The sequence below is a fragment of the Triturus cristatus genome, chromosome 8 (genome assembly GCF_964204655.1).
Source record: "Triturus cristatus chromosome 8, aTriCri1.1, whole genome shotgun sequence".
Taxonomy (NCBI): domain Eukaryota; kingdom Metazoa; phylum Chordata; class Amphibia; order Caudata; family Salamandridae; genus Triturus; species Triturus cristatus.
In genome coordinates this window covers 591,081,092-591,094,150 of record NC_140591.1, presented here as the reverse complement: position 1 = coordinate 591,094,150, position 13,059 = coordinate 591,081,092, and the positions used below count along the sequence as shown (strand labels likewise).

General features: G+C 47.8%; 1 protein-coding gene across 5 annotated transcripts in view; it reads left to right on the top strand.

Moving 5' to 3' along the window:
- Window positions 1-13,059, top strand: part of TBC1D4 (TBC1 domain family member 4) — a 623,735-nt gene that overhangs the window by 373,293 nt on the left and 237,383 nt on the right. For all 5 annotated transcript variants that reach the window (XM_085622014.1, XM_085622012.1, XM_085622013.1 and 2 more), the window contains one exon: window positions 2,187-2,276. In XM_085622014.1, the coding sequence (XP_085478140.1) occupies window positions 2,187-2,276 (90 nt within the window). The remainder of the gene's footprint in view (window positions 1-2,186; window positions 2,277-13,059) is intronic.

The window sequence follows — 13,059 nt, the reverse complement described above, 5'->3', positions numbered from 1 at the left end:
CCCTTGGAAGCAACAAATATTTGCATTGCAATAGGTCTCGCATTTGCGATAATTTAAGCCATTGTCATTTACAATGCCAATAGCTCAAACTCTCGTAAAAGGGAGACCTATTGCATTGCAAATGCTTGGTTTTTACCTTATTCTAAATGTGCAAATCGTAAATTTGGACTGCCAGATTGCGATGTGTGAAGAGGTTCGAAATAATAAGATGTGATTTTTTGCATACAAATTTTAGTTTCTGACTTTTTCTTATTAAGGACATTTACACCCCAGTGTGTTCCCTTTAATCGAGTTAAGAGTCTGCTTGTAGGCAGCATCTGTCTACCGACTGAATAAGTTGTGAGTATATTTTCAGAACATTAGATTGTCCTGTAAACTTAGTAGGTCTTTTATAAGTCTGTTCCACAGCAGAGGAGCCTGAACTGAAAAGGTTTTTTATAATTCCTTCTGATCTTTTGGTAGTGCAATGTCTTAATAGCAGAACACCTTATCTAGGCAGTATGTATGTCTTAACATAATTGCAGTTAAAATAAATGTTGGTCGGTTGCATATTCTGTACTGTGGTTTGTAGACATGTTGTTAATCATTTTGTGTATGGCAGTGAAAGCGGACTAGGATCAGCGAGCTGTACTCATCACTTACGGTTTTTCTCGACATGTGATGCCCATATTTCTTAATCTCTGCACATTGTATAGCAAATCATGTGGCAACAATATCAGTTGTGCTCCTTTTGCAATTTAGAATTTGCATTGAATAAGGGCTATATCAGTATCCTATGCAAACAACAGTTGCATAACTAAATACTTATAAGGTCCCAAAAGCGAGACCTGTTGGCTATGCCAATGCTTGTTTTTTTAAACGGTCGTGACATACAAACACAAGCCGTGTCGATACAATACTGGCCAGGAAGCAACACTATGCTGTATTAACTTCTATGTTGTCTATATTAAGTAGCTTCCATATACAATGTGGGAACACCACCACCTTGTGGACAGTTGTAGTAACAAAGAGCAACAAGGAAGCTATCGACTTCAGGAATGTGAAAGAAAGCTCTCGTATCTTGAAAGCTGTTGACCCATGACGAGAGAGGAAAGCCATATGGCGCCTCTGCTCGTAAGTGTGTGCCTGCGCACATGCACGCAAGCTCTAGGCCACAGTGTAGCACTTTGAAAAGCCCCTTACTAAAAGTCGAACAGCAGCGCATGCGCTGCTCTAGGCTCGCCCTAAAAAGCCAGGAAATAGAAACCCCCCAATAGTTCTACAATCGTGACACTCCACCCTCACCCCCCCCCCGCCCCCTTTACAAAATCCTCCTTGTATGACTTGAAACATTTGTGCTGGCAGGGGATAGCTCACCATCAATGCTCTCCCCCAGATGTTTCACCACTGATGCTTGAGTTGACATTCTCATACTGCCCATGAAAAGATGGATTGCGCTATGGCTGAAGATTCCCGACAGACAGTAAATCAGGATTGATGGTGCTGGGTTCCTACAGTTTGTCTCCAGGCATGCAACAACAATTAAGGCTTGATTAAACCATGCAAGCAGTTTGCTTATCTACCAAGCAACACATTATTGATAGATACAAATATGGTAGTGGCTGGAGAAATCGGCGAACACTAAGTACTGGTACAAAGTAAAGTTCTAAGTATTTCAATGTCCATTCACTTTGGTTGGTGTTGAGGAGGAGGGAGAGTCACCAAATCTTCCTCAATTTTGAAAAAAAAATTATCAGTATTTCAAAAAATCTCCGAGCACTAAATGAGTCAAAGAATAGTCTTCTATATTTGGATTGTAATGTCCAGTGTCCTTTATTCGAATATCCAGGCTTTTTTATTCACATTGCCATTAATCAGTCCTTTACAAGAATTCCATGCCAACACGTGTTTTGAAACATCGATAGATGATGACAGTAAAAAAAGCAAGAAATCTTTGTAAAGTGTCCTTATTATATCTGCAGTACCAAGTTTTGAGTAGATGGTGAAACAGGATTTTTGGGGTTGATGCTGAGCATGACTAATTTTGCTATTATGTTCCAATAAATGTGAAACATTTCTACTGTCTTCCATTGGTAATAAACCTACTCCTCTTCCCTCCAAAGAACAGTACGACATAGCTCACTTAGCCCATTTCAAGTGTGTCCTACAATACTAAACTCATTTATTTTTCTGTTCTTTCTTTTAAGGTTGGTCGGTTTGAAGTTAACCTCATCAGCCCGGACACTAAAACTGTGGAGCTTGAAAAGAACTTTAAAGATATCTCCTCTTGCTCTCAAGTATGTGCACATTGCATGTTTTCCAGCATTTTACAACAGTTGCTCTGGTGGAATGTTAGGAGAGTGAAACCACTGATCTTTAAGTGATGTTAGCACTTACAACAGGAAACATTAATTAATTGACTACTAACCTAAATGTATTTTCTTGTATAATGGGTGAGCTTGCCTAGGTCTTCTGTCCTGTCCTGTTGTAGAGGCATATTCACTAACAAGAGATTAGAAGTGCACTGTCTTCTTTGTTTCCTTATTTGTAGCCGTCTATGAGGGATTGATGCCATAGTGCCTCCAATCTTACTGTCCTGGTCTTGGCATGCAATTTTAGGTCTCACCTGGCGTTGCAGCGCGCATGCGCTTCTCGCTCTGCTAGGGCCTTTTGGAAACAATACAGTTTTGGAAGGAACTTTAAGCCGCGCCCTTGTTTTCAATTGGCTCTCATCATCGTTTCTGTTGAACACTGGCGCACGATTGAAAATCGGGATTTTGGGTTAACCGCCTCGTCCACTTTTAGGACAGCCCATCTGGACAGGCCGACGCCATCTTGGTTTGGCGTGACGTAGGAGGGTGTGCTGGTGTAAAGTTTGTGCTGTATAAAAATGCATGAATAATTAAATAAATAAAAAATGGTGTTTACGTACCAAAAATATTTTTTTTAAATAAATCGGATGTGTTGAAATATATTCAGTGATTGATAAAACGTCTTATTAATTGAACAGGCGTTGTCAAAAAAAAGTCGCACGTTCTGAACCTGCACTACGAAAGCGAATGACAATACGGGCACCGAATGAACAGTGTGTAATAAAAGCTGATGTTCCCGGGTCTTCACTTCTTCCGGGCTCTGTAGTAGTTTATTTCCTAAAACGGTGAATGGCACACCCGCTCCGGGGCGGTCACTTCTGCCGAGTGACAGCGAGAGCCTCCCATGCCTACCCCAGGGAGAGGCATCTGGTGCGCATGCGCCCATAGCGACGGCGCTGAAATTCACATTCGAACGTTCTGTGTCAGAGAAAAGATAATGTGAGCCTGTGCGTTGTAGCGCTAGGTCCCGAGAGAAGAAGAATCCGAATCTGCCAGTAGGATGGACCCTTTCACAGAGGTGCGTGACTTTTGTATTGCTTGTGTTGTGGGATAGGAACTAGTGCTGTGCTGGCTCACTGGGGCAGCCTCTCCCAAAGCTGAGCCTGCCAGCCCCTTGTTTGCTGTGGTTCCTTCTAGCCCATGGTCCAACAGTTGACGTGGACTGGTGTGGAGGCACTTGGTGCTTTTGGCTTCATCGCCAGTTGCAGACCCTCTGTTTTCTATGCTGGGTTTATTTCTGTATCAGGGCTACCCGTCTGTGCTAGGGCAGCTACTAGCCAGGACTGCGCAGTGCCATTAGATCGCACTCTAAATTGAAAACATTTAATCTTTGTGGCGAAAATACCGCTTTACCTGCTTTGGTCTGCTTAGATGAATTTCACTGCTTCTGCGATTACGTTTCTTCTTAGCTGCACCCCAAAGTTTGTTTTTACTGGTGTAAAAGGAGCTCCCTGCGTACACAGCATGGATTCAATTGTCATGCAGTAATCGTTCAGCTGAAAATCTTTTGATCACCAAGAAAAAAATTGCATTTTGAGTGTGAACTCAGTGTGAGGGTTGCTAGTTGCTGTCATTCTGTAAATGTATAGCTACTCGAGCATCATGGTAGATACATCCTCTCCGATGAGGCTGTAAAAATACGTTTTTTAAATATTGATATCTGTATAGTTGAAACAGCATCTCACTAAGAAATGTTTTTCGGTTATTTTCGAAAAGGATGCTTGGGGAACAAGAACGAATGATGGTTTACTCAAACCAGGACGTTTTGCAGAGCATTTTATACGTACTAAATAGTGCATATGTTTATACTAAGTGTTCTCTTAATATCTGACAACAAAGTTGATGCTTTTTATGTCTCTGATAGCCATAATGGCACTTTGCAGAGGACCTTGCTGGTGGCAGAGTGCTTGGTGCGCGTGCCAATTCAGGGTGTAGTGTATTTCCTTGGCAGTTGAGTAGTAATTGCAAGGAAACTTGTGTATGGGTAGATAGTTCTTTGCCCAAAAGGAAAGACTTTCCCTCCCGTTGCATCCGTCATGCAAACAACGTGGAATTTAGCAAGCACGCGGGCAGAACAAGCAGAGTTTCTGGGTTTGATAATAAGGGCATGCGTGGCTGTCGATGGCTATACGCTTGACTATAGAAACAAGTATTTGCAATGCAATAGGTCTCGCAATTGGGAGATTTTGAGCTATTGGCATTGTAAATGACAATGCCTTTTATTTATGTGTTTAAAAAATATGCAATAATAAAAGGCATTGGCATTTGCAATACCAATAGGTCTAAGTTTCTAAAATGTGAGACCTATTGCATTGCAAATGCTTGTTTATATCCCTGTCAACGTTTGACATTTATTGTGAAAAAGAACGAATGCAGTCCACAGGCCTTTTTAATGGTGATTGAGGGGAAACGCAGGAGTCCATTTGCAGAAACATTTTTAGGTGGAAGTCTACCAGATAGTGCCGATGGCTGGTTGCAAAGATAGATTGGGGACATGCTGAAAGCTTACCTAGGAATGAATTCCCTCTATTGCTTACCATTGGCTTTGTATTGTGTAACTCGCATTTGCTAGCTCTCTATTTACTGGCTTTATTCGTTTTAGGCTGTCCAAAATTTCTTTGTCCCTCTCGTGGAGCATAGCTCGTTTACCACCTCTCTGACTGGATCCTAGTATTCTTCCATGAGAACTCACTTTCCAGGAGCTATTTTTTTTTTTCTTTTCGTGAGGCATTGCATACCCCAAGGTGTGGTAGAGGGACAACAACTCAGATACAGCACAGCAAAGTATTGTCATATCTGTGTCTCGTCATGAGGCCTAATTTGGAGGGCAGTAGAATGAAAGCCTCAAAATAACTCCAGGACTCAGAGTTCACACCACATATATGCTGCACTCCACATAATCCCACTTTACATCCACTTGTACCCTGACCCCCACCCTGCTGTCCACAATGCAGCCCTTGGCTGCCCCACAGATCATACTTTTAGGCCCCTGCGGAAATGTTTGCGAGTACCCGTGCTTTATAGCATCACTAAGCACCATTGGCAAAGCCAATAAGTCCAAAAGGTGAGACCTAATGGCTTTGCCAATGCTTGTTGATAAATGGTGCTAATAGGTGCATTTTAATCTGTCTCCAAGCAACTACATTTTATTTTCAGCCCTCACATCTTTGGTTATCTGTTCACTGCTTGTTCTTCCTCCTTTCTGCTGTCTGTGTCACTGTGACCTTTTATCTTCCCCCATTTCATGACTGTGGCAACACTGTGTCTGCAAAAAAAACCAGTAAAGGAGCAGACTTTAGTTTCTTTGTGGTATTTATTTGAGTCGAAGAATTATGTACTTTATAAGCATTTAGAAACAAAATAGAAATGACATACAAATGAATCATAATAACATTATACATTTTCTGTAACTGCCTAACGCAAAGCCATTTTACAAATGGGAAAGCCTATTTCAAACCGTTAATAATTCAAATTAATTCAATATCTCCTGAGTATCTGGATGCTCACCCTGCTCCTTGAGACTTTAGTAATAGACTTTCCTGTTTCATTGAAAGTAAACGCATAAAAGAAGCAGCTAATTAAAGTGAATGCCAAGCCTAATTGTGTCCCCAGTGTGCTGATTTAAACTCCGGGTTCCGATGTGCTAATTTGCACAGCTTCGCTCTTATTATAGCCAATTTTAAAAAAGTCATGACGATTGTTAATCGTGATTCAAAGACTAATTGAAACTTTTTGGAAACACCAATTAATGTTAGAATTAATTGAAGAGTTGGGAGCAGCTCGAAAAAGGATTGAAAAGCCAAGCTTACATTTTTTCGAAAACTATTCAAGTTACTAAAGTTTTTTAATGTTTGGATTGGTTTATAAAAACAAATAAAAGTCATTGATAACGTATATTTTTATATTATGTTATTCTGTCATATTTTATTTTCTGTGTGTTTTTCAGCTATGTGTTATTCAGCATTTCTTACTATTGTGTTCTTATTTATTTATAGGTGAAAATAATGTATTATGTTTTAAATAGAAAATGTAGTTTATATTATATTTTTAACATTTGAATTTCTTTTTTTTTTAGTTTATTTGGCTATTTATTTATCTTTGTGAAGGGCTTCTGCAAGCAGTAATCTATCATGAATGCACATTGTAAATACTTAAATGATTTTTTGCTGCACTCATAACTGACAATTCTTAGTCCATACTATAGATATTTTCTGTTTTGTAGGTGTGACACTCCTGTCTCCTGAGCATGCTCAGAATCCCATAACTGACTGACTTCTTTTCCCAGAAATTGTTGACACTATGCGCTAAGTATGCACGGGGGGGGGGGGGTGGCGATTCATACAAAATTACTTTAAGAACGTTAGTGTTGAATTTCTGACTTTTTATAGCTGTTGTTTTCAAGCCGGTGGAAAACAGCTTCCTGTTTTTCGGTCATTGACCTGTGTGAAAAACAAAAATATGCAAATCGTTACTGTATATCAAGCGTGCTGTTTGATACTCTTATTTATCTTTTGAAAGTGATTCCCACACGCCGTCCTCGTAGAGAGAGAGAGACGCGCGCACACACACACACACACACACACACACACACACACTCTCTCTCCCCCACCCTCCCTCACATACAGGATGTGCCCAAACACCACCCGGTGCTTCCATGGTATCTCAGCTGCCCACGATCAAAGTGCTATATAAAACTAAAACAAGCATTTGCAATACAATAGGTCTCGCATTTATAAGAGTTTGAGCTATTGGCATTGTAAAATTACAATGCCTTTTATTTATGTTTTCGTTTAAAAACAAATAAAAGGCATTGTCATTTACAATGTCAGTAGCATAAACTTGCATAAAAGCAGTGTGTGGCGTGCAGCAGTGTGCGGCGTGCAGCAGTGTGCGGCGTGCAGCAGTGTGAGGCGTGCAGCAGTGTGAGGCGTGCAGCAGTGTGCGGCATGCAGCAGTGTGTGGCGTGCAGCAGTGTGTGGCGTGCAGCAGTGTGTGGCGTGCAGCAGTGTGTGGCGTGCAGCAGTGTTTCGTGTAGCAGTGTGAGGCATGCAGCACTGTGTGGCGTGCAGCGGCGTGCAGCTGTGTGCGGCGTGAAGCAGTGTGCTGCGTGCAGCAGTGTCATGCAGCATGCAGCAGTGAGTAATGCAGCAGTGTGCAGCAGTGTGTGGCGTGCAGCAGTGTGCGGCGTGCAGCAATGTGTGCCGTGCAGCAGTGTGTGGCGTGCAGCAGTGTTTCGTGTAGCATTGTACGGTGTGCAGCAGTGTGTGGCGTGCAGCAGTGTGTGGCGTGCAGCAGTGTGTGGCGTGCAGCAGTGTGTGGCGTGCCGCAGTGTTTCGTGTAGCAGTGTGTGGCGTGCAGCAGTGTGCGGTGTGCAGCAGTGTGCTGCGTGCAGCACTGTGTTGCGTGCAGCAGTGTGTGGCGTGCAGCGGCATGCAGCAGTGTGTGGCGTGCAGCAGTGTGTGGTGTGTAGCAGTGTGCAGTGTGCGGCGTGCAGCTGTGTGCGGCGTGCAGCTGTGTGCGGCGTGCAGCAGTGTGCGGCGTGCAGCAGTGTGCGGCGTGTAGCAGTGTGCGGCGTGCAGCAGTGTGCGGCGTGCAGCAGTGTGAGGCGTGCAGCAGTGTGTGGCTTGCAGCAGTGTGTGGCGTGTAGCAGTGTGTGGCGTGCCGCAGTGTTTCGTGTAGCAGTGTGCGGCGTGCAGCAGTGTGCGGTGTGCAGCAGTGTGCTGCGTGCAGCACTGTGTTGCGTGCAGCAGTGTGTGGCGTGCAGCGGCATGCAGCAGTGTGTGGCGTGCAGCAGTGTGTGGTGTGTAGCAGTGTGCAGTGTGCGGCGTGCAGCAGTGTGCGGCGTGCAGCTGTGTGCGGCATGCAGCTGTGTGCGGCATGCAGCTGTGTGCGGCGTGCAGCAGTGTGCGGCGTGCAGCAGTGTGCGGTGTGCAGCAGTGTGCGGTGTGCAGCAGTGTGCGGCGTGCAGCAGTGTGAGGCGTGCAGCAGTGTGTGGCTTGTAGCAGTGTGAGGCGTGCAGCAGTGTGAGGTGTGCAGCAGTGTGAGGCGTGCAGCAGTGTTTCGTGTAGCAGTGTGAGGCGTGCAGCAGTGTGCGGCGTGCAGCAGTGTGCGGCGTGCAGCAGTGTGTAATGCAGCAGTGTGTAATGCAGCAGTGTGTAATGCAGCAGTGTGCGCAGCAGTGTGTGGCGTGCGGTAGTGTGCGGCGTGCAGCAGTGTGCAGCGAGCAGCAGTGTGTGGCGTGCAGCAGTGTGTGGCATGCAGCAGTGTGTGGCGTTTATCAGTGTGTGGCGTGGTTTGTAAACAACAAGAAAAGCGGACATCAAAGGAAGGGTGGGAGGGAACGAGCCTATGGGGTGTGAGTTATAACAAAAGTTAATTGTTGTAAGAGGGGATGCAGGAAGTGAGGCCGAGCGCCCCGCTGGCGAAAGCAGTCTGCTGCTTTCAAGTCCGATGCCAGATGCCAGCTTCGCGCTTGAATGCCTCACATGCACTGGCCATAAACCGCATTCCTAAGGTCTTGTGCCCCTTACTAAATCTCTCCGAATGCGTGAGGCGGCGCACGCGCAGGAAGTAGCTGGTGGCAAATGGAATGCACGTGGTTGTGCGCGTAACCGCCACCCTATCTGCCTGGGAAGCCTTTGGGAGCATTTTCTGAAGCCCCTACATAAGTCTCACTGAGCGATCGCTTACACGATAGCCAGGCGAGACCTAAAAAAGGCCAAACTGTGCAGGTTTTTGGGACTGGCAGCTGGGTGTGTGCCAGGTTAGTACTGTCAGAAAAACAAAAATATGCAAATCGTTACTGTATATCAAGCGTGCTGTTTGATACTCTTATTTATCTTTTGAAAGTGATTCCCACACGCCGTCCTCGTAGAGAGAGAGAGACGCGCGCACACACACACACACACACACACACGCACACACACACACACACACACACTCTCTCTCCCCCACCCTCCCTCACATACAGGATGTGCCCAAACACCACCCGGTGCTTCCATGGTATCTCAGCTGCCCACGATCAAAGTGCTATATAAAACTAAAACAAGCATTTGCAATACAATAGGTCTCGCATTTATAAGAGTTTGAGCTATTGGCATTGTAAAATTACAATGCCTTTTATTTATGTTTTGGTTTAAAAACAAATAAAAGGCATTGTCATTTACAATGTCAGTAGCATAAACTTGCATAAAAGCAGTGTGTGGCGTGCAGCAGTGTGCGGCGTGCAGCAGTGTGCGGCGTGCAGCAGTGTGAGGCGTGCAGCAGTGTGAGGCGTGCAGCAGTGTGCGGCATGCAGCAGTGTGTGGCGTGCAGCAGTGTGTGGCGTGCAGCAGTGTGTGGCGTGCAGCAGTGTGTGGCGTGCAGCAGTGTTTCGTGTAGCAGTGTGAGGCATGCAGCACTGTGTGGCGTGCAGCGGCGTGCAGCTGTGTGCGGCGTGAAGCAGTGTGCTGCGTGCAGCAGTGTCATGCAGCATGCAGCAGTGAGTAATGCAGCAGTGTGCAGCAGTGTGTGGCGTGCAGCAGTGTGCGGCGTGCAGCAATGTGTGCCGTGCAGCAGTGTGTGGCGTGCAGCAGTGTTTCGTGTAGCATTGTACGGTGTGCAGCAGTGTGTGGCGTGCAGCAGTGTGTGGCGTGCAGCAGTGTGTGGCGTGCAGCAGTGTGTGGCGTGCCGCAGTGTTTCGTGTAGCAGTGTGTGGCGTGCAGCAGTGTGCGGTGTGCAGCAGTGTGCTGCGTGCAGCACTGTGTTGCGTGCAGCAGTGTGTGGCGTGCAGCGGCATGCAGCAGTGTGTGGCGTGCAGCAGTGTGTGGTGTGTAGCAGTGTGCAGTGTGCGGCGTGCAGCTGTGTGCGGCGTGCAGCTGTGTGCGGCGTGCAGCAGTGTGCGGCGTGCAGCAGTGTGCGGCGTGTAGCAGTGTGCGGCGTGCAGCAGTGTGCGGCGTGCAGCAGTGTGAGGCGTGCAGCAGTGTGTGGCTTGCAGCAGTGTGTGGCATGTAGCAGTGTGTGGCGTGCCACAGTGTTTCGTGTAGCAGTGTGCGGCGTGCAGCAGTGTGCGGTGTGCAGCAGTGTGCTGCGTGCAGCACTGTGTTGCGTGCAGCAGTGTGTGGCGTGCAGCGGCATGCAGCAGTGTGTGGCGTGCAGCAGTGTGTGGTGTGTAGCAGTGTGCAGTGTGCGGCGTGCAGCTGTGTGCGGCGTGCAGCTGTGTGCGGCATGCAGCTGTGTGCGGCATGCAGCTGTGTGCGGCATGCAGCTGTGTGCGGCGTGCAGCAGTGTGCGGTGTGCAGCAGTGTGCGGTGTGCAGCAGTGTGCGGCGTGCAGCAGTGTGAGGCGTGCAGCAGTGTGTGGCTTGTAGCAGTGTGAGGCGTGCAGCAGTGTGAGGTGTGCAGCAGTGTGAGGCGTGCAGCAGTGTTTCGTGTAGCAGTGTGAGGCGTGCAGCAGTGTGCGGCGTGCAGCAGTGTGCGGCGTGCAGCAGTGTGCGGCGTGCAGCAGTGTGCGGCGTGCAGCAGTGTGTAATGCAGCAGTGTGTAATGCAGCAGTGTGCGCAGCAGTGTGTGGCGTGTGGTAGTGTGCGGCGTGCAGCAGTGTGCAGCGAGCAGCAGTGTGTGGCGTGCAGCAGTGTGTGGCATGCAGCAGTGTGTGGCGTGCATCAGTGTGTGGCGTGGTTTGTAAACAACAAGAAAAGCGGACATCAAAGGAAGGGTGGGAGGGAACGAGCCTATGGGGTGTGAGTTATAACAAAAGTTAATTGTTGTAAGAGGGGATGCAGGAAGTGAGGCCGAGCGCCCCGCTGGCGAAAGCAGTCTGCTGCTTTCAAGTCCGATGCCAGATGCCAGCTTCGCGCTTGAATGCCTCACATGCACTGGCCATAAACCGCATTCCTAAGGTCTTGTGCCCCTTACTAAATCTCTCCGAATGCGTGAGGCGGCGCACGCGCAGGAAGTAGCTGGTGGCAAATGGAATGCACGTGGTTGTGCGCGTAACCGCCACCCTATCTGCCTGGGAAGCCTTTGGGAGCATTTTCTGAAGCCCCTACATAAGTCTCACTGAGCGATCGCTTACACGATAGCCAGGCGAGACCTAAAAAAGGCCAAACTGTGCAGGTTTTTGGGACTGGCAGCTGGGTGTGTGCCAGGTTAGTACTGTCAGAGAGGAGGGGGTGGTGGTGAAGAGCCAAGCTCTCCATCCAGAGCCCAAAGGGTACAAAGGCAATAATTTGTGAGCTCGGACAGCAGAGGGAATTGTCAGCAGGGCACTGGCGTTCCAGGTCTGGCTAAAGGCTATCAGACATGTCCCATTCAAGCTCTGGGGACTCTGGGAGTTGTGTTGCATGGTTTCTGTTACTTGTGGGGATTTCTGAACGGTGACATTCACGGCTTGGCATTGAGTCTGGTCTGAATCTCACTCTTCCACAAACCTGTGGAGAAACTAGTCTTTCCCCAATGTTTTACTGCTCAAGAATTTAGCAACACTTTGCCTACTAGGCTTGGGGTTCTGACCTGTTGCAAAGACCTACTTCACTAGGGACATATTTGGTGCCACTGAACCTCGCAAGTTATGTATTACACCTGGTAGTTGTGTATTACACCCCACAAAACTGTCCCCGAATCAATATCAATATATATGCATGTAAGATTGGTGTTAGCGACACTGCACTAGTGAGAATGTCACATTAAACACTTTTCAGACTGCTTAGGTCCATCGCAGTGTCATTTTATTTGGTTCATATACAACTGTAAATACTATGTGGTAGATTCTTAAATCTCTGGAGAGTAAATCACCCGATTTGTAAAATTGCACTTATGAGCATGCATAGCTTACGGGGAGAACTTTGTAAACTGCAGCGCGAGGGTGCAGGCCACTCACTCGGACATCGCAGAGGAGTTAGAGGGGCCAGACGCTCTCATCCCTGTGCAGGGACGGCTGCAGCTTGTGTCTCCGGCCGCCGCTGCCATTGTTTGTTTGCCGCTACACGTTGGGGAGCACAGGACTACGGCTCCCAGGATCCCTGAGTACTCCGCCCCCACCCGCAGGCACTTCCGCGCCCGGAGGCGCTAAATTCGAACGGCTCCCTCGGGGGAGCGGGAGAACTTTGTAAACTGCAGCGCGAGGGTGCAGGCCACTCACTCGGACATCGCAGAGGAGTTAGAGGGGCCAGACGCTCTCATCCCTGTGCAGGGACGGCTGCAGCTTGTGTCTCCGGCCGCCGCTGCCATTGTTTGTTTGCCGCTACACGTTGGGGAGCACAGGACTACGGCTCCCAGGATCCCTGAAGACTCCGCCCCCACCCGCAGGCACTTCCGCGCCCGGAGGCGCTAAATTCGAACGGCTCCCTCCGCGTCGCGGGACGCGCGCGGGCGGCGCCGGGCTAAGCCCGGGACAAGGGCGGGACCGTCTGTGGCCATCCGGGGCCGGAGGAGGCCGGGTCGGGCAACATTTCTTGGCCGTGAACTCTGGGTTAGTCTGGACTTTAATTCTCCACCGACAATGAGTCGTGTCTTTTATTTGTTATATAGTATTCAGCCATAAGCTATTCATAGAGTGTTCTATCTTTTTATTCTTGATTGCTTAGTATTTAGCTATTGTTTTTTAGGGGATTCTATTAGTACTGTACCAGCCTGTTAGCCACCACCCGAGTTATGGGGAATCACTCTAAAACCTCTTCGAGTCGTCCTATGACTAGACAACTAGCCAACTCGAATCCCCCGCTCCCAAG